Source organism: Drosophila persimilis, unplaced genomic scaffold (assembly GCF_003286085.1).
Source record: "Drosophila persimilis strain 14011-0111.01,24,50 unplaced genomic scaffold, DperRS2 tig00000000-arrow-pilon, whole genome shotgun sequence".
Classification (NCBI taxonomy): Eukaryota; Metazoa; Arthropoda; class Insecta; order Diptera; family Drosophilidae; genus Drosophila; species Drosophila persimilis.
The window spans coordinates 12527740-12553037 of NW_020825288.1; the positions used below are offsets into that span (position 1 = coordinate 12527740).

General features: G+C 45.0%; 3 protein-coding genes across 5 annotated transcripts; 2 read left to right on the forward strand and 1 right to left on the reverse strand.

The window, feature by feature from the left end:
- The first annotated feature begins 113 nt into the window (after window positions 1-113).
- On the forward strand, window positions 114-21708 carry LOC113564958 (CCR4-NOT transcription complex subunit 6). Of its 3 annotated transcripts, none has more exons than XM_026984723.1 (8): window positions 114-233; window positions 1216-1247; window positions 1461-1589; window positions 1674-1860; window positions 1929-2104; window positions 18587-18655; window positions 18974-19286; window positions 19348-21708. In XM_026984723.1, exons 2-8 carry the CDS (start codon window positions 1241-1243, stop codon window positions 20120-20122), a joined length of 1656 nt encoding a protein of 551 aa, XP_026840524.1. In that variant the 5' UTR covers window positions 114-233; window positions 1216-1240; the 3' UTR covers window positions 20123-21708. The 3 variants fall into 3 exon arrangements, with proteins under 3 accessions (XP_026840524.1, XP_026840525.1, XP_026840526.1); XM_026984724.1 differs by lacking the exon at window positions 114-233 and adding an exon at window positions 774-904; XM_026984725.1 differs by lacking the exons at window positions 114-233; window positions 1216-1247; window positions 1461-1589; window positions 1674-1860; window positions 1929-2104 and adding an exon at window positions 17562-18095.
- LOC113564957 lies at window positions 3272-6282 on the forward strand. Its single transcript, XM_026984722.1, has one exon. The coding sequence runs from the start codon at window positions 3492-3494 to the stop codon at window positions 5436-5438; it is 1947 nt and encodes a 648-aa protein (XP_026840523.1). The 5' UTR covers window positions 3272-3491; the 3' UTR covers window positions 5439-6282.
- LOC6588336 (NFX1-type zinc finger-containing protein 1) lies at window positions 21699-24761 on the reverse strand. Its single transcript, XM_002013386.2, has 5 exons — window positions 24597-24761; window positions 23534-24528; window positions 23311-23475; window positions 22089-23252; window positions 21699-22031 (listed from the first exon to the last, which is right to left on the reverse strand). The coding sequence occupies exons 1-5, from the start codon at window positions 24727-24729 to the stop codon at window positions 21720-21722; spliced, it is 2769 nt and encodes a 922-aa protein (XP_002013422.1). The 5' UTR covers window positions 24730-24761; the 3' UTR covers window positions 21699-21719.
- Between the last annotated feature and the right edge of the window lie 537 nt (window positions 24762-25298).

Here is a 25298-nt window from a genome sequence, read left to right on the forward strand (position 1 = left end):
CCAAACATCCCAGAAAATACCAGCTGGACGTGGTATTTTCATACCGAAGAAGTGAAGAAAAGAGAAATGGCCAAAGCAGAAAAAAGAAGAGCGAGAGTTTACACATAGCGGAGCGCTGATCAAACTATAATTAAACATAAATACAAAAATAAGACGTCTGTGGATAACGCGCCAAAACACAGTTAAAGCCAAATAAAAGAATCCAAAAAGTGGCTAGTTTAGTTAAGCAAATAGTACGAAATCTCTACGTGTTTTTATTTCATTCCTGTATCTGAGTGTGCGTGTGTGTCTGCTTGCGTGCTTGCATGCGATGCGTGTGTGGTGTGTGCTTGTGTGTGAGTGTAGAGCTGTGTGGGAGAGAAGAGCGCTTGTTTTGTTTTGACTAAAAACCCAGTTTTGTGTGATATACAAAAAGCATTGAAATGTCTGTCTAAATGGAGAAAAGTTTCTAAATTCTTGTGACGCGTATTGGATTCCCGCGGAAGCATCAGCAAGTGGCAATACTCCAAGCCACCATGTATACAAAAACAAGAAAAGACGATGAAAATGAAACGCGCAATAACTGAAGGGAATGCAAAACGCGGAGAAAAAGAAATGGGAGAGAAGGCAATATAGAAGTTTCCTTTTGAGTTGAGAATCATGACTAGAAAACCATAAAAAAGCGAGAAAAACGAGAAAAAACATGAAATTACTTGTGCATTTGACTAAATTATAGAGTGATGAAGAAATACTGACAGCGACAGTTAGATTTGCAAAATTATTGAGGAATAAGCGGCGACGAGAACAGACCGCACAAGGGAATAGACAGAGGCGCGTGTGGAAAGAGGCGGCAATTAGCGTTAAAGACGGACAATTGTCGCTGGAAAAGTGCAGAGAGGTTGAGCCACAGGAACCCCACATGCAGGTGAACAGAATAGCCGGACCGGACCCGGAATCTCATCTATACTGCTTCGTTTCGTCCATTTTACGTGGATTGGCCCACGCCATTGAAAAGCTTGCTCTCTAACTGTAACCCTCCATTTGCGTGGTCGTAAACGATTATGTGTGTGTATTGTATGTGGGCTTGCACTTTGCGCGCGCTTGCAAGAGTCCTTTTTTTGCACTTACTTTTGATTTTGGACCCCAACCACCCCCCCAAACCCTATCCAGTATCGAGTCTATCTTTGTTTACTAATACAAAATAATAATTCAAACCAATTTATTAATATTTTGCAGAGACGCTTATCATCAGGCGGTTATTATGAAAGGTTATGATTTGTTTCCAACTATCCTAAAAATGAAAACAAAACAAAAATATTGACTTACAAAAATACATTCCATTTGTGTTGCTAAGCGAGGGTTCGTCTCCTAACATGAACGAGCCCTAACATACTTCAACAAGAGCTTGCACCGCAGTGCCTTAATACCCAACGCTCCTCTAACTGTGCTCCTCTCCCGCTCTTTCTTTGCATCTCTCGCAGGCAACCATTATAAGATGTCTCGTAACAAAGACAAATACGACAGCGCTAATCGAAGGCAGCAGATCTTTCTTTCCCAAGAGGATATTGCCGCTGGCAAAAAGACAAACTGGAGCGGCCTCGAAATAACTGGTGAGTGATGCACCCGAAATACCTTTTGATCTCTCTCTGGCTCTTCATCTGGCTCATGGCTCTCATAAATATCGTTTCGTACAGGCTGCGTGCGGAACATCAGCCCCTCGCTGTGGGAGTTCGAGCATTTGACCGCCCTCTACCTGAACGACAATCAGCTGCTGCGTCTCCCCGCCGACGTGGGCATGCTGACCAGTCTCCGCACACTGGATCTCTCCAGCAATAAGCTGCGAAGTCTCCCCGCCGAGCTTGGAGAGTTAATACAGCTGAGGTGGGTTACGATGCGCATGCATGTCATGGAAACCACATCTTTCACTCACAATTGTTGCTCCTTTTTAGGGAACTGCTGCTGAACAACAACTTTCTGCGCGTGCTGCCGTACGAGATTGGCAAGCTCTTCCATCTGGTCATACTCGGCCTGATGGGCAATCCGCTGCAAAAGGAGTTTATGAACATCTACAACGAGCCGAATGGCACGTCCAAACTGCTCACCTACATGCTGGACAACTTGTCATGTGAGTCTACGCTTCATTTTTCTTATTTTTTTTTTTTTTTTTTGTATGAGTGTGATGTCTGTGCCTGATCCCTCCTGTTCATGGAGCGGATCTGTGTGCAGGTATGTGGGGGTAAAAAGGAAAGCATATCAGCATGGAAAAAAGGCTTCCGAAAAGAGAAAGTTTTCTCTGTGCCACCAAGGGTATTTGGACTTTGTGGCGAGTTATGATTTTGGTCTCAACTAAATGTACATATGTATGGGATATATTTAATGAACCTTATAGGTTACTCTCTTGTGACATGTGACATTCCAAGGAACTCCGTTCTCGGAAGTCTTGTAATTTTTGCGTCCTTTCCAATTTTTTTGGTCGCAAATAATCGAGTTGCTTAAACCTAGCCGATAATTTTGTAAGCTTTAGTGTTGTTAACAGCTTTTTGTCGCAACTAGTGTTGAAAAGGACTACCTTTAATTCTAGTTAAATCAAAAAATCAAGAGAGTATGAGACCCCAATTTCGCGCCATGTACTACGAGTACCAGGATCAGTCAAGTAACCAGTTTGACAGCAGCTGTAATTAAAGTTCAAACTCATGGTTTCCCATTAATGCCCAAAAACATAATGCACAGCCGACAATTATAAGTTGCTATTTTTTTTTTAATTGAATGCAACGATTACAACAATTGGCAGCGGCTGAAAAAAAGAACTGCACGACCTCGACATGCAAAAAGCCGCTCTGGACGTTGGTCCGAGAGCAGCGTGCAGCTTGCAGTTTTCAGCGTGCATGATCAAGCCGGCAGTGTTTGTGGATCGCAAGTGTGGAACCCAAGAGAATCAAAGACGAGCAAGCCGAGAGAGAGCCAGATCGAGAGCGAGCTCTCAACAGGGCATAACGGCTTTTAACCCATGTGGGGGCCGGCGCACAAAAGCTTGAATTGAATTTTCAGCTGACTTCAGTCTGCCGCACGCCAGGCTACGAAACGGACGCTCTCTGCTCTTGCTCTTGGCCACAGAAAAAACCCGTTCGCGACCGTCGCACCCGATTCGTCTCGTACTCGGCACTCGTTCCGTACCCGTAACCGTACCCTTACCCTTACCCGTGTTTCGGTTGGCAGCCGCGCATGCGCAAAGTGTTTCGTAATTGACAGCCAGCGAGCAGCGACAGAAACAGCAGCAGCAGCAGCAGCAGCGGCTTGTCCCAGTTTCCAGTTCGCTTTTCATTTCGTTGTAGACAGAGATTTGTAGATTTTTTGGTAATCCCCACGGGTCGTGCAAATGCATCATTGAGTGTTGCGGGAATAGTATATTGAAAGCGGCCAAGTGATGTGCAATCGACTACGTTCCAAGCCCAGACGACTAGCAACAGACGACGCCAACACCCACAGAAATCAGCAAGGAGAGCGGCAGGATTATGAGATCGCATGTGGCCGTCTATCGCGCGCCAGACAACGGGAACATCCTCGCTGGACCATTTGCTAGATACCATCAGCATCAGCACCAGCAACAGCACTTGCACTGGGCCTCAACGCCGCCGGTTCCTCCCCCCACTTCAGCCGCCGCCTCCTGCTACAATCAGCTACAGCGTCAGCGCCTGCATCATGGACCACACGTTCGCTGGACACCTGCTCAGGCGCAGACTCCACTCCCTCCATCCCCTCAGCCAGTCGGCTACGGCATTGGTCTGTCCATACCGCCTGTAGTTAATCAGCAGCGCATCAACGAGTGCGCAGGAATCCCACTCATCTCGAACGCCTCCAGCCACTTGTCGCCGGGCCAGCGTCAGCGTTTGCTAAGGAAGACGGCCCCCAAGTCGCCACCATGGCCCCCGACGGGGGTGCACACCATGTCCCAGCTGGCGGCCCACGCCCAGGGAATGCCGCTCCTCCAGCAGAACGGCAAGCAGAATCTGCCACAACACCACCAGCCGCAACAGCAACAGCAGCACCATCCCCCGTCGTGGAGTGCCTACCAGCCAATGCCCCCAACCAGCCAAAGTTTCAAGCTGGCGGATAAATCTCGGGCCCTACGATACCAGAACTCTGCTCCGCCCATGCTCCAAAGCCAGGAGAGGCAGACGCTGGCTGGCAGTGCCACTAGCGGCCAGGATGCCACACCGACGACGGAGAGCTGCCTGCCACGAATCATCAAGCCGCGCAAGCGCCGCAAGAAGGATCGAAAGCCCGGCAACGGAGTCTTACTCAAGATAGAACCGGATATGCAGATGAAGGCGTCCGTCCAGGGAGAGGAGCATCCATACCACCATCTACTGCCTCTGGGCGGAGGAGGAGGACTCCTGCAGCATGATCACACGCACGGCGTTTGTTTCTGCAGGGACTGCGATCCGCTGCGATCCCTGTGGGACTATCAGGCACAGACACTGCATCGCTCGCTCTCCGATGCCTCGTCCAGCGAGCCGGGCGGTGGCAGTCGGGAATCCTCTTCCTCCACCTCGTCCACGCACTCGTCGGACAGCTCCTGCGATAGCTCCATCTGCTCCCAGAGCCTGCCACCGACCTGCAACGCTCCCACTGTGCCGGAGGAAACCATCGAGGAGTTTGCCCCCATAACCGGGGACAGCAGTCGCGCGGAGATTGTGGGAGTCATTGGATCGCAGCGCAGCCACCAAGTGGGTCATGCCCATGAGGGCGTTATCACGACGCCCTCGCAGTGCAGTCTCAGCGATGACTCGGGCTACGGCGATATCTTGAGTGGGATTAACATAGCCAACGATCTCTTTGGCAACTTTGGCTTCAAAGGCAGGGCATCATCGGAATCATCCTACTCCTCCGCCTGTGCCCAGGCGGAGACGCTGCTCGACGAGAGCATCAGCGAGATATCGAGGAAGCTCATCGAGACGTGCAGCAGCAGTGCGTCATCGTCGGGCGGAGATCGGCACGGATCGGTATTGGGATCGGGAGCCAGCGACAGTGGCTTGGATAGTGCTGGCAGCTACAGTCGAGACTCTGGCCTCGTCTTTAGCTTTGAGCATTTGAATCTGAATCTGAACCTGACGGATGCGACGCCCACATCTTTGGATTTTCTTGTGGATTGCAACAACAACAACAGCTGCGACAGCAACGAAAAGAGCAACAATAGCATCAGCATGAGCATCGACAAGGGAGGAGCAGCGTCACAGCAATTTTATAACAATTGCTTTGGCCTGTTGTGGCAGCAGCAGCAGCAGCATGGTGGAGGTGGAGGTGGAGGCGGACACGATGACAGCCAAGTGGCAGCTGCCAAACCAAGCCAAAACCAAAACCAAGACCGAGACAGCCGCCGCGACACACCCACAAGCAGGCGGCTGATACTGGGAACGTTGCACGGTAAATTGAAGCCAGCATTTTCCACCATCTCGTGACGACGACAATGAAAAACTAATCAAAAATCCAAAGCGACAATCCCCTGGAATATATATAATAACTGAAGGAAGGGAGGAGTCGCCGCCGTCGCCTTGCCCTTAAAAGGCAGGCGTTCGAAAGTCGTTCATTTTGAATGAGAGAGGGAGAGAGATTGATCCGCGCAGACGCAGCTGTGTGGCGGACGATGCGTGGGTGCATGGAAAGAAAATGTATATTCAAAAAATGTCAAATTTCTACCAAAACATCAATTGCATAACCTCCTAAACGAAAGAGCCGAGAAAGAAGAAAAGCTATTAAATTCGTTCAAGGCATATTCGTATGTGGAGACGATCATCACATCATCATCACGATCATCGGGCGACGATGAAGAAAGCAAAAACAAAAGGCCAACCAAGTTGTACAAACCCCAAACCCCGATGGAAATCGTACGAAACGGAACAGAAAGACAGGCCGCCGCAGCCGACGCCGCCGGGACTTGGGAGACTGGATGGAAACCTTGTACATACAACACTTTAGCTTCAAAACTTTCACTTTCACTGCCTGCGACGCTGCGTCGATTTGTATTTTTAAGACAGTGTTTTTTTTGTTGTTTCTTTTTCTTTTTGCCAAAGACCACAAGTGGATGACGGGGAGCGGCAGCGGGTTGCGGGTGGAGGGAACGATGTGAGAGAGAGAGACTTGGGTTCGCGAGACTCTTATGCAGATTTTGTGGCGCAAAAAGAAGAAGAAACTTTGTAGAGATCGGATAGAGATTGAACTACGAAATGAACCTATAATATACTACTATACCTGTACTATATCTACAGATCTACCGAGTATATCTAGCTATATCTACAGATCTACAACCATAATTAGAGGTATATCTAGACATACCTATATATCTACATTATATACATATACTTAATTGCTGTTGTTATTTGTGCATTAACGTTAAACCCAGGAGTTTTATATAGATTTGTACGGGGTGTGTGTTTATGGGTTACTTTTAGCTGGTAGCTGTAGGACATTATCGAGCTTAAGCCAACGTTCCTACATAATAATATTGTTTTATCTTCGACTCCTTGGGTTCTATTTAATATTATTTTTAGGGTATAATCGTGTCAAAGCGCTACAACGTGAACTTTTCTTAGTTTTGTAAGTCCCTCAGTTATCCTTAAACACAAAAGGAAGGATCTCTGTGAGGGTTATATAAGTATATTGGTTAGTAAATTTATCATATGCATGGAATTTCGAAATGCAAGCACACTTGTGTGTTGGTGCATGATCAGATCCTCAGATTTGAATAGAAAGTACATGTAAAGTGGTATTCGAAGGTTTCATTCTAAGATGGTTCGGGGTAAGGGATAGTCCAGTCTATCTAGATACCGAGTGGGTGGGGAGTGGGTCTTACCTTAACTTAATGTAATTTCAATGTTCTCTTGAGCATTTCCCTGATTCAGTGAGTATTTTGGGGCAAAATAATGTATTTCATTATTAAATCATTTTATTCCTTGTTATAACAGTTGAATAACAGTTAGTATGAGAAAATTATCAGATTCGTGAAACTTTATTCAAATGAACTTCTAATTAGAAAACCCAGCTTAAAATCCCTCTGTAGAAGTCATGGAACATCTCAGAGACTACTGCCAACGCTAGCACCAAGCTTGTAACTCGACAAGATCGATTCTTGAAGTACCATTCATTCTTTTCATTTCAAATAAAGACTCATAATTTTGGAATTGTAACAAATTAGATTTGTTGTAGATGAGATCTTCCTCCGTGGCAGTGGAGATCTGGTGCAACAATTAATTCCGATTGTGAAGATCGCCAAAGCATAAAATCTAAATCTGAAAATCGAGAGCAGCCCTAGTTACCTGCTTTGTTTGTTGGCGAGTAAAAGTTTTCGCCTGTTATTTTTTTTTCTCTCTTTTTAATTAAAAGAAACTCACGAACGCGGGCGCGCAAGCGCACTGAAATTGCTTGGAAGTTTTCCGCTCTACTCGACTCTGCCTCTGACTCTGACTCCGGCTTCGACTTTGGCTTCGAGTCTTCGTCTCAGCATCAGCATCAGCTTCAGAGCTGCTGGAAAATGTCACAGATTTTCCATTGGCAAGTTCCGGCAGACAAGCACAGACAGACAGCGACTTGTGTTACCATTCCCCAGATAGAAATTACCACTCGAAGCTAATTTATTTAATTATTATTTTCACTAGTTTGTATTGTATTATCTATCGTATTGTAGTGTTTGTTTGTTCGTAAGCATCGTTTTTGCACAAATAACAATATAGTTTACACAGTAACCGCCCCCTCTATTATAACCACAACGATCCCAGCCCCACAGCTGTATCCCGCCCCCATACAAAAACACACAAAAAACCCTATTTATTTTGATTAAGTTCGAAGTCGAGAACTCAATAAAAAGTGTAAACAGAAATGTCAAACAAAAAGAACTTGATTGCTGTTTTGATAGCCCCGAAACATTGGAGAAGATACCCCAAAAAGACTTCATCTTCTAATGAGGCACGTACGAGAGGTGGAAAAACAAACAGAACTTTCGTGCGGGTTTCCGTAGGCCTACGAGCGCAATGCACTTGAAGATGAACTTTCCCAAAACATTAGCTCTTGAGGACAGAAGACGGTGTCTTTTCTCATTGCCAGAGTGTAGAGGAGGTGGCTGGAATCCCACTGTGGATGGACAGATAAAATTTGATGAATTGGCTGTGCCGTCCAGGCTCCAACCTTTCACCTTTTTGCGAAAAAGATTAACCGCTGTAATAACCGTACCTGGCAAATTAATTTTAAGCATTTTGTGCCCGTCATTAGGCTAATTAATGTCTCCATTTTAGGGTTGTATCTTTCTCATCATCCAGCTTGTTCTGTTCTGTATTCTATTTTTTTTTTAAATGCTGCTAAAGACGCCTATTTCCCATTTGCAACCGTCGGGGGAACTCGCATCATCAGGGCTTTCACAACGAGGTCTGAACCTCCAGAGGTCCGGACCCGGACCGGCGCAGACCGGACCGTCGAGCGTTGAGTGGGTCAGTGGATAATTGGGTCATTTGCAACACTGTTTGCGCCATCAGCTTCAGTCAGCATCGGGTACGGTACGAGCCACCGAGTGGCAGTGGCAGTGGCAGAGGCAGCAGCAGCAGCGGTGGCTAATGTGTTTTGGCTACGTCAATAAATGCGTCGCGTCGCGTCGCGTTGCTGTTGTTCTTCTCTCCAACCAAGCGGGGCCAGGCCAGGCCAGGCCATCTCTCTCAGACACTATGTGTTTCACCATCCACCATGTCGCTCGGCTTCGCTCTCTCCTTCCTTCGGGCCACTCAAAATTTAATTGTTTTTCCTCACCTTCCCTAACCGGGAAGGGGGTATGCGCGCTTTGTCGTTCTTTGGGCATTGAACCGAAAAACAGGCAACCAATTAGTTTCTTTTAGTTGCGACATGAATTGGGTATCTTCTGGGCCGTGACTCAGATTTCAGAACATCGAAAATTTTTTCGATTAGGTCAAAGATGGAGTTATTGAAAGAATTTCTTGCACAGGCCTAGTCGTGTGCTGCTCTAAAAATTCATATTTTACGGTGAGAAATTTAAGGAAAAGGGGGAAATCTACTTATAATCCTTAAAACAAAAACATTGATGGGATCGCAGCAGTAGAACAGATAATTTTTATGGATCCCTTCTAGATCGAAGAAAGGGAAAACGTCGATTCTTTTCGTGTTGTAAGAACAAACTCTCTGGCTGAAAAATAATAAATAAAAGCATTACATTACCTAAAAGACATACACTCATGACACTGGCAAGGGAGTTTCCCAATTGATTAGTCTGATCTTTACTCTGATCGATTTAGTTATCGAATGCAACCTTACAATTAATCATTATTCACTTATCGGCTAAAGATGGCAAAAGTAAACACTGTAAAGACTTCAAACATTGGATATTGAATAGTTGGTAGGTTCTGGAAAGGGTATTCCAATCGCCACTTGGACTACTTCAATAATATTCTTACCTGTTGCTTCTTCTACTGACATTTTTCATTTTGTCTTGCCATTTGCTGTTTTTTTTTTTTTGCACATTTCCTCTGTGTGCCCCCTGCTTTGTCGTCTAGCTACTTTTCCACCAAGTTGACTTTTCTTTTGGATGGGAAATTAGCATTTCGCCATGAAATTGAAAGTTTCAGTTTCCAATTAACTTGGCCAGTTCAGTGGGCCAGACGAAAAAACGTTCATCATCACGGCATCGCATGGGCAATGGGCAATGGGAACGGATTGTTAAAGTTCCTCTCGGAACGAACTTCCTCCTCCGTTCGCCAGAGAGGGAGAGAGGAAGAGAGAGAGACTTACATACAAAAGCACAAAAACAACATAAGAAATATGCTGTTAATCCGAATAAAGGCCAAATGTCTACGAAAAAGGTTACGCAAAATGTCAAACAGTTAAGAATCCCAACTCCTAACGGCCACAAATGTCATTATTACATTTATTTTCCCACTTTTAATGTCGTCTGCGAGCGCTCTTTGCTTGGGTCCCCCCCGTCTTTCATGTGGTTTACTCGTGGTGATTCTTGTAATAGTTCTGCTTGGTATTATTTCAGTTCTTAGACTATTTTATGTTGGTTTCTTTGCCGTGCCACAGAAGAGTTGCTCGCTCGCTCATTCGTGCTCTCCTTAGCACAGTAGAATGATGGAAGGAAGGGCTTGGGTTCCACACAGCTTAATGTGGATTATATGTGCATATAATTGGATGCTATTAAAGTATGTGTGCAAAGTTTGTGTGTTTGTGCGTGGAAATATGGGGTTATGTTGTTGAGAAATTTGTAGATCTGACAAACAGACAAAGAATTTGATGTTTGAATGGAAATAATATATACATATACAAGAATTGAGATATAGACAAATAGATTTAACCTTGAAGAGTCACACCTTTTTGGCTGCACTTTTCATGTAAATTGTCAGGATAATTGGGCTAATCAGGCTTTAGAAGACACTGCTTTCAGACAGTCTTCCAGCGCAAGCCATGTTATTTAAGAGTTTCATAATCAAAAGCTAATTAGGTTGTGCATTTCTTTAGAACATGATTAGGCCACAAGCTAAGATTGCAGCTAGTGGATGCGACTGATGGTCATTAGAAGAACTAATAACCGATTGAGAGCCCATCAACGCATCTGACCACTCATCCATCTCATTGTCATTACTGCAGCCTTTTGCTCCAACCACAAAAGATCTTTCCAAGATCTCTTGAAGATCTCGCAATGCCTGTCTGCTGATGCTGCATCAAATGATGAAATCATTCGAGGCCTAATGTCGCGCCTCTGACGTAAACCCCCATTCGAAAGAAGAAGAAAAAGAGAAAGAGAAGAGACACACAGTCAAAGGGCCGGATCCCCACCTGACCGGAGATCGGACACCGGAGCTACTATGAGTGATGGGGCTGGTTGATGGTTGCTTGGTAGTAGATGAGTGGCTGGACTCTCTATAGAGACTCTCTTGGTGTTAAGACTTACTGACGTTTCTGGCTGCTGCTGTTGTTGTAACTTATTCTTTTGGTTTTTTGTGCGCTCGCTCAAGAAATGAGCACACCATGAATTAATTTTTTCTGCTCTTAATACCCTAGAATTTAGGGTTGAAAGGGTATACTGTAATCACATAACAGTGGGTGTTCGTTACCATAAAGATGGTATACATATATTCTGCCCACGAGACGATCTAGAGCACAAGAGTAAAAGGTGATCTTGCAAAGATGGGGGGCTTTCGATCTCAACTACAATTAGCACATATTAATTAAGAGTCTACGATAGTTTTGGAGGTTATATTTCTGCAGTTTATTCCAAGCTTATTTAGTTAATCTCCACCAATCTGCTTTAGATCATTACGTTCCCATTTTCACAAATATAACCAAATATGTCTTTTGAGCATATTTAAGAATGTTGCTTAGGTATACCTGTAGTCGAAACTCTAGGGTCTTCTACTTCTTTTTTCTTTGCGGATTGCGTTGTTGCGTTTCTCTGTCTATCTCTTTCTGTGTTGCTGTGGCTGTTGCCATCGTCTGTACAAATTTTGCCCCTCTAGTATGTAGGTTTACGAGCATCACTTGGCCTGGTCCGTCGTCTGGGCTTTATTATTATTGCTGCTGCCGCTGGCGCTGTTTGATGACGACGTTTTTCAGTGCCCATTGCATACACTGCCACTGCCCCTTCTGCCTGCTGTTGCTGTTGTTATTGTTGTAACTGTTACCTAATCGTTTAATTGGCTTAAGTCTGCAGAGTTTTTTCTTCCGCTCTGCTCCCTCCTGTTGCTTTTATTGCTCGTTTTTTGGCTTTTATTTAATTTAATTTTTATGACAACTTTGTGCTTTGTAATGCATTTTAAACGCATCGCGGCATCATCGATTCCCACATTGTTAGCCGATTTAGTGGAGCATGCCGAAAACCATAAGGGAAGAGGAAATGTATGTACTATATATAGAGATAATGCGGAGATCATGGACCAGCAGTGTACCCTGTGTTCATTACTGGGAGTTTTGGATACTCTTTGGGAAATCTAAGAACAAAATACATGTTGTGTGCCCGACCAGGCGCACTGGTGCTCGACTTAAGTTTCTCCGATAAGGGTTGGGTTGGTTGGGTTAAGAGATAACGGTTTAAGCATGCCCACCGCTTTGAGCCCTCTGCCCAATCTACCTTTTGGGCCCCGATTTGGCGTCTTCCTGGGTATGCGAGCACGACAAAGAGTTGAAATGGTATATTTATACCCGTACACTCCAGTCTTATAGCCGAAACCGGTATTTATAACTGCAACTGGGAGAGGCAGAGGAAGCGACGCGACAGAGGTAGCAGTATCCAATGATGATGATGATATTAGTGCCAAAAATTATAATAGTAACGAGCAGCAGCAACAACAATACAAAAACAAAAAAACAGCTGTTCATTTGGGGCCATCACGTACCGTACCCCTCCCCATATAACCAGCGCCCGAGCGCCGTACTCCTCCCTGTGGTTGGCTTTTGTGAATGTTAACTGTTATTTCGGTTACGAAATGTGAACTTTTTTCTCTCTTTTTCGTTGTTGGACGGACGGGCAGTATTTTGTGCTTGGTCATGACAAAGCTTTTTCCGTTTCTCGTTTTTGCTTGGAGTGGAGTCTCTTTTTTCGAGCGATTCGCATAATTGGCCCATATTTTCTTATAAATATGCAGCAGAAATCGGAAATGTCTTCTGTCTGGTCTCGCGTCCCCGCTTTTTGTTATTGTTTTAAATGCGGAAGTGAGGCTTACAGCCAGCCTGTTTTCATTTAATTTCGTTTCTTTTCGTTTTCATTTGACTATTTTGTACCAGTACCCTTTAAAGCAGAGGGTATTACAATATTTATCAAGCATTTCTTGTATGATATTGATGATAACTTTCCTAGAATGAATCACAGACAGTTCTTTTTGAAGCAGTAATTCGGAGCCACAAAGATCTAGAGCTCAGGATCATAAATAATAAACTTTGAAAGAAGCGTTTCCGATCCCAGTAAGGATATGTACATACATGTACGTTCTTGATCAGGATCAATGTATTGCATAGGTTACATTAATCATACGAATACATATGTATATACTGATCGAGTAGCGGGTATTGTAGGGGTACTCATGATACTTTTTTTTCAACCAAAACGTGTTACATAATACAATGTGTACTAAGTTATGTGTGGCCTAAGCGGCTCCCATTAAAAAGATATGCAAATTTAAGGGTATCTAAAGCTTCGGCAGCTGAAGATAGCCTAAATGTCTTGCTTGGTTTTTGTGTGTGTGGGGGGGCCTATCAAGGTTGTTGTTGCGTAAAAGGAAGTGCAAATGGTTAGAAAGTTTTATGGGTAGATGGAAAGCCGGAAAGACGCACTGACAGATCGACCAGGGAATGGGCTACTGCGTGTGGAGTGGAGTCGCAGGTATGTGTTTGTCTGCCCCTTCGATGGCTGATTCAATGTCAGCGGCCGCCTCCCTCTGCCCATCTCCATCTCCAGGCAGCAGGCAGCAGGCATCATGCCCCATGCCTCATGCGGCAGGCAGCTTTCCAACTGCCAGAGAGAGAAAGTGCGAGTCCGCAGCCAGCGTGCGCGGGCAAAAGATTCAAAAGTGGATCAGCGAAAGAAAAATAAACGTAACCAGGCGGCGTGCAACAGCAGCAGCAGCAGCAGCATCAGAGGGAGCAGCATTGTTGGGCGATAGCGTGAGCTCCGCTGCCTCCTACGAAGATGCTGCCTGCCACTGCCACCAGCGATCGGGTGGAAAGGAAAGCCCCCACACCATTCGCTCTGTGCATAATCATTGTGTGTGCGCGCGCACATTTCCAATTGATTTTCCATGTGACGCAGCACAATTGGAGTTTCAGTTGCAGTCTTTTGAATATGGCGCTCACGGATCAGTCACGATCGTCCAAAGACCCAAAGAGTCTCCACCAGCCAACAGCAACAGCAACAGCACAGCCCCTGCCACTGCAATGCTGTCCAACTGGTTTCCCACACGCATACGATACGTGTGTTTGTCGAGTGGAGTATGGAGTGCCTGAAGTGCACCTTAAATTGTGTTTCATTATTATGATTTTAATGCCAGATTGTCTTAAGTGGAAGCATCGAATCGGCAGTCCAGTCCACTCCACTACAGTCGTACTTCTCTAACTGGAACTAACTTTGAGATATAAATTATATGGAGACTGTCCGTTGAAGACAGTTGTAAGAAATACTAATTCTATCTCATTGAAATGACATGTTCAACCTCCCACAATAGGAATTGCAATAGAAACTAGCTTTTAGAAGCTGTTTTTTTTTTTGTTGGAAAAAAACCCCGAACCGTATAGAAACGTGACAATCTAATGATATGTGCCAGACGAAGCACGTTATTATTTTTACATAAAAGCATTATATCAAGTGTAAAGTTAAGGAAGTGCCTTGTTTGATTAATGGAGAAATGTATGCAAAGGCTATTGCTAAGTCTGGTTTCATATGACATTGGACATTGCCTTAGCTTTATCAGCTTAAATGCTTTCTTTCGAGACCAAACGGTCTTATGACCGACAGTTTAGTAAGAATTCCCGATCCTGGCGTTTCCCACTCGTATACTTGCTGCAGAAGGAAGGACGAGTGGGAGACTAGAAACAGCTAGTCTTTTGCAAGCTATAACACGATTTTGTTCCAACTGCTCCTATTACCCTTATTTCCCCGAGATCTATTCTTAGACAACCGACGCAGGAATGTAAAACCAAATACATGTCCTGATCATGACGCTCGAAACATTGATAAACGTAGACTGCGCCCGAGGCTAGCTCGGTCCCGTGAATGGGAAAACAAAATCCATGTCGTACAAACCGAGGCATATTATTGATGTTAGACTCAGGGTAATAGCCGATAAGGAACTGCCCCCAAATTCAAAAGACCTGCCCACTGTTGATCTATAGGTTCCACTGTAAGTAGTGCCCCTCCCCCCCGAGCCAAGAGTCGCCGGAGAACGCCATTGAACATTGGCAGTCATTTGCTGGCTGCCCGTCGTCGCCTTCGATGCCGATCCGATGTCGATGTCGATGCCGCATTGGGAAAGAAAAAACTGGTGCAAATGAAACAAGTTATCTAATTGCAGTGCTTCGAAGTGTGGCAAGTGGCGAGTTGACTTTTGTTTTCTATTCGGAGCAGGCCTCCGATCTGTTGCGGCTCCTCCAACTCCGCCTCCTTCGCCTCCGATGCGGCTGCAACACGTTGTGCATACGAAATGGCTTGGCTAACCCAACACTGCACACAAAGATATCCACAGACAGATACACACACACTCTCGATACTGGTGTGGAACAGGCTCTTGCCGCATTGGCCTCTTGGCGTTTTTAATCGCACCAAATTTCAATTTGAATTTCACTTTCTTTTTCGATACGCTCACTTGGGTTTTTGCCTTTCGAACTTTTGTCTTGTGTTGTGTTTCGTTTCTGTTTCTTAAGTTTTGTGGCTTTTGTGTATTTCATTTCTTTTTGTTTTCGAATGCAGGCAAAGCAACGACCATGAAAAATTGTGTGAGATAGAAAGGGCTTTCTTGAGAAGCAGCAGGGAGAAGGCACTTCCAAACACGACATGGCGTGACATCAGGCTCTCTCGGCTCAGCGCTGCATATTGAACCATTTGGGGAGCTCCACTTCGTTTGAGTCTGATTTGCGGGTCTGAAGCCTCCTCCTATCTGAAACCGTGTCAAGAGAGAGTAAATATAATTGATATGCGGCCATTAGGCAATAAATAATCTCGATTGGGGGCGCACAAAAGAGCGGTCAAAGGATGGGAAGACTTACTCCCATCCAACGAAATCTAACAGGAGGTTAAGAGAACGGAAGGGTAAAAGCCACAGATTAAGATCAAGAAAAATGGAGAAAGGTCTTCCCATAGGATGCAAGAAGATTCAAAGTCGTGGTGGTGATAGAAGTGGAGAAAAGTGACTTGCAGGAGGCATTCTTGCATTAATGGAAGGCAAACGAAAAAAAAAAAACAATATAATTGATCTGTTTTGCATAGATCTCTTAATCTCTCCTCTTCGTCTAGTGTCTTGAAGAATCAAACTCTTACTTAATTATATTTATACATATATCTTATGGATAAACTATTCTTTGTACGGAGGTCTCTATATCAACGTCTATTACAATTTGGTTTTCGAATGGTTCTTGGGCTTCCATTCGATTAATACTTTAGCTGTCGGATAGTATTCTCATCAGATAAAGATCATATCCCCTTATATCATATAGTTTTGATGAGGCGAAAAAAGCGTCCTTGTAGGAGATACTTTCAGTTTCACAACAATTAGGTTTTCATTAGGGTGTAGTGTGCTTTCTAGGTAATATTTCCTATTATGTAGTTTCAGTCGTATATTAAAGAGATTCATTTTCCATAGAACCCCACAACTATATAACCACAAAACTATTGTTAATGGCTCTATAATTGGTCATTGTTTAGTGTGGGATTTGTATAATCAAAGGCTTTATTTAATATGTCTGCTAGACTGTACTGTTATGTTCAATGGAGTCTTTTGTCTGTGAAACATTCGTCTGTCTTTGAGTGGATACTACAACTTTCCTCCAAAAATATGGTTCCATGGCACGCTTCGCTGGTTGAACAAATTTGTTTTAAAATTTCGTCTAAAAGTGTTTTTTTTTTCGGCACCCCGTTACCCCGTGACTCGCTGCTTTCCATATGTCTCGTTTGTGTGCGTGTGTGTTTGTGTTTGTGCGTCGTGTCGTGTGGGGCAATCAGTCATAAATTTGGTGAAATTATTTACCCATTCATCCCCCACCCACACCTGTTGGGTGCCGTTTAGGTGCCATCTCTAGGCTCCAAGCGAATGCGCGGGCGCACGCGTCCAGTAAAAGTTCCATAATTTACCATACCCCCCCACACACCATACGTACATATATATCCACCACTCACTCTTTTCCTATCCCAACAACAACAAAAAACACAGCAGCAGCAGAACCTATACTGCCACTTGGGGATACTCGTACTTGTGCATCACAAAATAGTTGGCATTGAGATTTGAGTTCTCGAAACGTGTGATTGTGATTCTACAATAATCTTTTGAAAAATTTTAAATCAGTTTTCGATTGCAATCCAACCACCCAACACACACAAGCAATACTGCAAAAACACTAGCCTACACCGTCAGTCGTATAAAGAAGAGAGCTACCGTTATTGCTGCCCTGCTCCTCTCTTCTCGAATATCCTGTTTTGCTTTTCGCATTTTTTCGGTGACGCATTTGCGTGCTGCGTAATTTCTGTTGTGTTTTGCTTGCAATTTCAATTTAAATTCCAATCAAATAATATAATTGTTTGCATTATTAATGTACAGAGCCCCTAGTTTTGCAATTAAAATGCCATCAAAATTATGTTAATGTAGTCATTAAAGGGGCAAAAAAATATAAGCAAAAACTAAAACAGCACAACCAAAATACAAGTCCCAGACCCCCAAACAGTAAATAAATGCTAAAACAGCAAGCGGCAACATACATATATATTATGAAAAAAAAATCACAAAATTTATTAAAAAGTGAAAGTTTTTAGTCGTCGTTGGAGTTGTGCACAAACAAAATTACCAGAGAGGGAAAAAGAAATGCAAAAACAATCATCGACTCTTGGAAACAAACCAAAAAAAAAACAACAACAACAAAAGCAGCAGCAGCAACAGCAACAGAAGCAGAAGCAGCGCAGCAACAAGCTCCAGCCTGCCAGGTCGTGAGAGGAGTCCAAGAGAGTTTTGTGTAAAGCAGCCGAGACCAGGTCGTGAGAGGCGCCCAGAGAGTGCGCCTAGACAGCAGGTCGCGAGAGAAGCCCAGAGAGTGCAAGCAGGCAGGTCGCGCGGGAGAGAGGGCCCGCGCCTAGCAACTGAGCGAACGCGTTCCACACATAACGGAGCATAACTGGTCATAATAGAACCGCCAAACAGCAGCAGCCGCAGCAGCAGCAAGCAACAGTAACGACAAAACAAAACAAATATTTTTTCGCCGTCCCCGTCTTTTCAAAATGCTGTAAGAAGGAATAGACGCCACGGATAAAAACAGAAGAAATGGGGGCGGTGTGGCGCGGAGATCTTTCGCGCCCCCGCAACCGCGCCAGGTTCTCTATCATCCGATGGCCCAGGCATCCCATGTTACCGCCAATTGGAGAAATCCAGGTAACACCTGTAAGTGCACTTCTCTCTCTCTCTCTTTTGGTCACTCTCGCGCTCACCTTTTATACATATGCAAAAAGGCCAAAAAGAACCAAAGGCGGAAGCAATTTGATTGCCTGTGCATGTCACTTTCACCGTTTGTAATCTCGTTGTGTGTCTGGGGGTGGGGGGGAGAGGTTGGGAAAGAATGAAGATCAAGGTATATAAATATAAGGTGAGGCATTCCTAGACTGCACTAGGGGACTAGGCATCTCTCGAGAGCGGGAATGAGTCACCTGTGTGAATGTTTCACCTCCTGGAAATGGACCCTGGTAGAAGTGTGTCATCCGGGGAGGGCAGCTTTGCGTGCGTGTGTGTGTATGTAAATGTGCGGTGTTGGGTGCATGTTATTCATGCATGTGCATATGTGTGTACATATGCTTGGGTGCTAGCTTCGTAATCGAAAGAGAGTCTTTGCATTTCACTCACCAAATAACAATACCTTCATCTCTGTCCCTTTGCAGTTACCGTGAATCCACCACCCCAGAGGCCGTGGCTGCCCCTGGCCAAGCCGAACAAAACGCGTCCAGCCTGTAAGTCATAGTCCTAAGCCTTTCCAGCAATTATCCAGACCATCAATGGTATATCTACTCGTTCATGTGTGACCTATATACATACATATATGAGTGCCTGGATCTTCCAGTTGGCGGTTGTTGGGGAGCAGAAACCTTTGGTAACCATGTATCCAATGTATCGAAAAATGTGTCAGCGTTTATTTATTCCTGGTATACCTTCAACAAGTAGTCCGTTGCTTCGATGTGGAATCTTTACTAAGGATGCATTTAACATTACCTTTACCCGATTCGATGATATATATATTAATTGATATTTTTCCCTCCCGTTTTTGGCAGGCATTTTCACGGTTATGTGCTACAATGTGCTCTGCGATAAATATGCGACACGGCAAATGTACGGCTACTGTCCATCGTGGGCCCTGTGCTGGGATTATCGAAAAAAGTCAATCATCGACGAGATCCGTCACTATTCGGCGGATATTATAAGCCTGCAGGAGATAGAAACGGAGCAGTTCTATCACTTCTTTTTGCCAGAGCTCAAGAACGATGGCTACGAGGGCATATTCTCGCCCAAGTCGCGTGCCAAGACAATGTCCGAGGTGGAGCGGAAGTATGTCGATGGGTGTGCAATCTTCTTCAGGGCCTCAAAGTGAGTATTGGCTAAAGAGAATGGAATGATTGGAAGAGGCTAAAGTATGATTCGCTTGCAGATTCACCTTGATCAAGGAGCACTTGATCGAATTTAACCAGCTGGCGATGGCCAATGCAGAGGGATCGGATAACATGCTGAACCGTGTGATGCCCAAGGACAACATTGGTCTGGCCGCTCTGCTCAAGGTGAAGGAGAATGCCTGGGAGCCGATGTCCGAGGTGACACAGATCTCACAGCCGCTGCTCGTCTGCACGGCGCACATCCACTGGGATCCGGAATTTTGTGATGTCAAGCTCATCCAGACGATGATGCTCAGCAATGAGCTCAAGACGATAATTGACGAGGCCTCGCACAGCTTCAGACCGGGACACAAGAACGACTCGAACAGTGTTCAGCTACTGCTCTGCGGCGACTTCAATTCGCTACCCGACTCCGGGGTGGTTGAGTATCTGGGCAAGGGACGGGTCTCCATGGACCATCTGGACTTTAAGGACATGGGCTACAAGTCGTGCCTGCAGCGCCTGCTTTCGAACGACACCAACGAGTTCACGCATTCCTTCAAACTGGCCTCCGCGTACAGCGAAGATATCATGCCGCACACTAACTACACGTTCGATTTCAAAGGCATCATCGACTACATATTCTATACGAAGACGGGAATGGTGCCTCTGGGTCTGCTTGGGCCCGTCTCAAATGATTGGCTGCGCGAGAACAAGGTGGTGGGATGTCCCCATCCGCACATACCCTCCGATCATTTTCCGCTGCTCGTTGAACTGGAGTTGATGCACACGGCCAGCCAGGCGCCTCCCAACGGGCTGATCAACAGACGGTAGCAATAGAATAGACGCGGCAGACCCACCATGATGACAACGACAACTACACGGACAGCAGCCACAGTCGGAGGAGTAGCAAGTGGGAGCAGTGGTAGTGGTGGTGGTGTCGCCGGCGTCGTCAACAGCAACAGTGCGGTAAATAATATCCACGGCAGCAGTTACAGGGGACGCAGCAACAGTGGCAGCGGCAGCCACAGCCACAGTCACAGTCACAGCCACAGCCATCGCATAGTGGCACAAAGAAAGGTACCTCCTGTAACAGCAGCCGCACCAACTGACAAGCAGCCACCACCGCCATGAAGAGAGACAACCAATCCGCGATCACCTGCCGCACCCACAATTGACGTGGCGCTCTGTCCGCAACAAGATTCAGTTTTAGTTATGTACGTTAAAAAGATTAGATAACCCCATACCCATACCCAAGCCCCGATCATCCGATCGCAAAAACCCAATAAGTTATAAGTTGACGACGTTGTAGAGGCCTCGCTCCTTTGTGCGCTGGTTCGCAAAGCGCGTTACCAATGCAATACAAAAAAAAGAAAACAAAAAAATCAAAGTATGATAGTAGCTCGTAATTGGAGGAATTTAACTTACTTGCTGATAATCTTCTGACAACCGCGCCCCGCCCTCGCCTTTCTTTTTTGGTTTTATCACATTCACACACACACACACACACACACACACACACACACATACACATACACATACACATACACATACACAAACACATTTTTCCCATCGAATAAATTACATTTAAAGTTATGATCGATCTGTGTACATTGTTTAGTTCTTGTAACACCCGAAAAACCGAGCATAAATGTAAGCCAAATGTTTCATTTAACAGTCGTAGATCGTAAGAGAAAAAGAGAGAGAGAGAGAGAGAGAGCTAAACACAAACAAAAATAGCAAAAACAAACCTAAACTATAAGTAAAAGGTAAAAAAAAAAAAACATAAAATATTGTAAAAAATTAAACAAGAAGGAAAATATGCAGAATTAATTAATGGACCGTTTTTTGACAAAAGGTTTTAACCAAACGGAAGAATAATCAAAATGGGAAAAATGGACAAAGTAAACCCTACTATATAGAGATACAAGATATGCAAGATTATGTGTATAGATATACTTATTGGGCCATCCCACAACCAAGAAACCCAATTCCTCAATGTGTATTGAATGTAGAAACAAAACAGCGATCCCGAGCATACCTCTACTTTTTGTGTGTGTTTGCTTAAACGTCCACATATTGTAGACCTGAAGAGAGCTGGTAGCTACTTTTAAGTAGATATATGTACATACAATACTATAACGTTAATCCATAAGTGTCGTGTGTGGTATGGGATAAATGTCTACCTATAGAATCAATCAATCAACCAAGCCCCATCTCCATAAGTACCACTACCTACCATAAACAATGTAAAATTCAAGCATTCAACAACAATTCAATATCAAAGTTTCAACAAATAATATAACTATATGTAAATCTGATTGATACGAGGCGCACATGGGCAGGCCATCTTCATTCAGAGAAACCCCGCCCCCTCATGCGTACATACATACGAATAAAACCAAGAATCAAATGTATAACGAACTTTGTTTTATTTTGTAGAACTAACTACGATAGGAAATGCATCGCCTATGGCATTGGTTTCCTCCAAACGTTCGGCTATCGCGGACCACAGCTCCGAGTTGCCCTGCTGCAGTGTCTCCATGTTCCCGATCATGTACAGCGCCCAGCGTGCTCGGGAAAGAGCTACACAAGCACGATTCGGCTTAGCCAGAAACCCTATATGGCCGGTCGGATTGCTGCGCACCAGCGAGAGCAGCACAATGTTCGCCTCCAGACCCTGGAAACTATCCACGCTCGACACTTGCACCCTGTTTGGGCCTATTTTATATTTCATCGGGAGCTTCAAAATAATGAGTAAGGATTAGAAAAAAGTTAAGGGCGAGGTCCCTTTACGAACCGATTTCTTGATGCGTTCCACTTGGGCATTGTAGGGTGAGAGTATCACGATATCACTGGCCTCGTATTTGGCATGTTCCAGAAGGAATTCCGTCAGCTTAGCCAGCTCCTTGGCCTCGTGCAGATTCTCAAAGGACATATCCAGCTGCAATTTCTCCGGTTGATTGTGCTGCAAAAAGAACAAGTTCTTGTCCATGAGGCGGATGTCCTCGTATGCCATCACAGAGTCCGCGCACAGTAGCTCCTCATAGATACTGGGCACCAGAAGGCTGGAAATGCACGGACGCATTCGGTACTGGACATTGAGCAAAGAGTAGGGCAGGCCCTGAGCGATGAGGCGTTCAAAGAGAGAGACTTGCGGTAGCTGGCTGCAGCCAGTGAAGGGCTGAAGTTGCTTGTGATCTCCCACGAGGATAACATGCTCCGTATGGGGCGTGAGGCAGGCTAATATGTGTGCCTCCTGAATTTCGGCTGCCTCCTCGAAGATAAAACACTTGGATTTCAGCAGACGAAACAGAAAGTTCAAGCGAGCCGCGCACGTGGTGGTCATGGCCAGCAGATCTTTGTCCCGGGCCAAATAATACTGAAAGATGATGCGTACGGTGTCCAGTTTCTCTGACACCTGCTGCAACTGCTCCTGTCCGATCAGAGTCTCCTGATAGCTCTTCTCGCTGCCATCAAAGTTGGCATACAGCGTTTGAAGGCGCTGGAACTGTTCCTTGTATTCAGTGTTGACCAGCCACCACACGCGCTTCAGTAGGGGCGGCACCAGATCCGGATCAAGCAATTGATTGGCATTGAATTTGGCTATTTCTGGATCGCGCGTCTGGCAACCGAAGCGCAGTATTTCCTTTGTGTATTTGGATGCCTTTACCAGAAACTTGTCCAACGAATCGTTCGTGTAGGTCAGTACAATGATGGGTCCAGTGCACAGCACTTTGGCGTTTTGTATAAGACTGTTCACCAGCTCCACAGAAACGTGCGTTTTGCCTGTGCCAGGCGGGCCTTGTATAATGCAAAACTCGTTAGTGTAGGCCGATTTAAATGCACCCATCTGCCTGTCATTTAAAGGCAAATCCTGCGGTGGCAGTGCCGGCCTAAACGGTTTTCGATTATACGTGAGCTGAACATTAGGTTTAATGTAAGCTGGCGGCCGTATATCAATCTGCAAGTACATATATATCTTTAAGTTGAGAATATTCTTTCGTATATTTGCCACTTGCCTGTCCATCCACAATGTAGCGACGCATTGGAATCTCTGTGCTGCAAGTGCTCAAGTAATTATGCACCCGAACATAAGGCTCAAAGAACACGGGCGTCTGAAACATGATCAGCGGTCGCTCGTAGATATTGCCAATATTATGTTGTCTTACAATCTCCACACTCAGCTGGGGATTACACATATGATTAGATCTAATATGGGAACAACATTCTGTTATCACTTACAAGGCCATCTTTCAGCTTGTCCGGCATTGTGTAGCCAACGGTGCACAGAATGAGGTTCTCAAAGTCCAAGCTTGTGGTCAGGCACAGCAAAGCACCCGTTTTGAAGTTCTCCATCAATTTTTTATTAATCTTTATCTTCTTTGAGTCGGCTGCAGGACATAAATTAAGGAAAACCAGGCTGTGGCGTTGCGCCTCCACAAATTCCGGATTCAAACTAAGTTGTGTGCTTCGCCAGAGTAGACCCTGCTCCTCCAGACCATCAAGATTGCATCCTGCTCGTAGAAACTGAACGAATTCCTCTAAAGGAACGAAGAAATCCTGCTGCAGTATGTGACGCTGTGTTCTTAGATAGTCCGCCACTTTACTCAACGCAGATGGTGCAGGTGAATTGGTTGGTTCCACGTTACCCAGCAGCAGCCTGTCTACCGTTGGATAGATTTCGCCCTTAACGTTGACCATGGCTGGCAGTGCGGCTGTAAACACCTCTAGCTCTTGACTCAAGTCGGTGGCTAGCAGCTGGGGCAGCTTGCTTTCTGAGATCAGCTTCTTGCAGATTCCCACCAATTCATAGCCCTGTTGTCCAAGAACTCCGATCTTTTTTGCTCGTACCATCAGCCATATCATGTTCTTAAAAATCTGCTCAGATTCTGCATCGCATTTGCTGTGCGAAGCGTTTGCAGAGAGCGCCAGGGCAAAACGGCGGAACGAATTGAAGATGACCGTCTGCTTGGAGAAGGCGGACAAGAACTGGTCATCAAATCCGCCCAGCTCCAGCTGACAGATCGATTTGAGAGCTTCCAAAAGTATGGACAGACGCTTCACGCTATCATTGCCGGCAAGTTGAGCCCCAAACAAATCGCGGTCGTCCGACATGAAATAGAGAAACATATCCACGGGCAACATTTTCAGAGCCTTGGAGAGTTCAATTGTTGCAAAACGACCCGGCGCCTTTGTAAAGGTCAAGTCCAGGTCGAGATGTTTCAAACCGTCTGCCACTGAAAGAGGCCGCCACAAATAGCAAATCGTTCAACTAAGGGACTTTCCCCTTAAGGGGTTCGCTTACCCACGGCGTCGCGGCAAAATATTTGCTCCTCCTCCTCTTTCTGCTCATCCTGGTGCTTCACCTGATGCTGGAAGCTCTGCTCAATCTCATCGTCATCCTTTGTAAACCAGTCATCATCTTCGGACCCGGACATATTTTCATTAATTTCGTCCAATAGTTTCGGAGTGAAGAACAATAGACGGCTCTATCGATACGTCGATGTATTCCAATGTGCACATATCGGAACCATTAACACTCTATGTATATAATGAGAATATGATTTAGTTTATTGTTGGGTAAACACTAATCTAGTTTGGCTTCGTAGGTTATCTGGTGTCAGCGCAGTAGTAGAGAAACGATTCATACTCTGATATGCTATATGATGATGCTGGACAGCGCCGATAGTTTTCACTATGGATTGTGGAAACCACCGATAAAAAGTATTAAACAACAAAAGGACCGATTTTGAATGGTTTTTTTCGCAGAGTTCTCATGGAAACATATGCCCAAGACAGGACACCAACACATACTTACATGCTGTATACACAAGAGCCATACTTTCTTTTATTAACCGATTAATTATATGCTTGAAAATCAGGATATGGTTTCCAGTCCTTGACGGAAAACGTCCAAGACCAAGGTGTTACTTTAATATTCCACCGGGAATAGTGAAAATTTAATCATTTTAGCGCATTTCAGGTTCAAGATATCATGGTTTTCTTA

Coding starts and splice junctions, on each gene's coding strand:
- LOC6588336 (XM_002013386.2), bottom strand. CDS start 24,729: ATGTCCGGGTCCGAAGATGATGACTGGTTTACAAAGGATGACGATGAG. Junction 24,529..24,596: donor ATTTTGCCGCGACGCCGTGG/GTAAGCGAACCC, acceptor GGCCTCTTTCAG/TGGCAGACGGTTTGAAACAT. Junction 23,253..23,310: donor GCTACATTGTGGATGGACAG/GCAAGTGGCAAA, acceptor ATGTACTTGCAG/ATTGATATACGGCCGCCAGC.
- LOC113564957 (XM_026984722.1), top strand. CDS start 3,492: ATGAGATCGCATGTGGCCGTCTATCGCGCGCCAGACAACGGGAACATC.
- LOC113564958 (XM_026984723.1), top strand. Junction 1,861..1,928: donor GGAGAGTTAATACAGCTGAG/GTGGGTTACGAT, acceptor GCTCCTTTTTAG/GGAACTGCTGCTGAACAACA. Junction 2,105..18,586: donor CATGCTGGACAACTTGTCAT/GTGAGTCTACGC, acceptor GTCCCTTTGCAG/TTACCGTGAATCCACCACCC.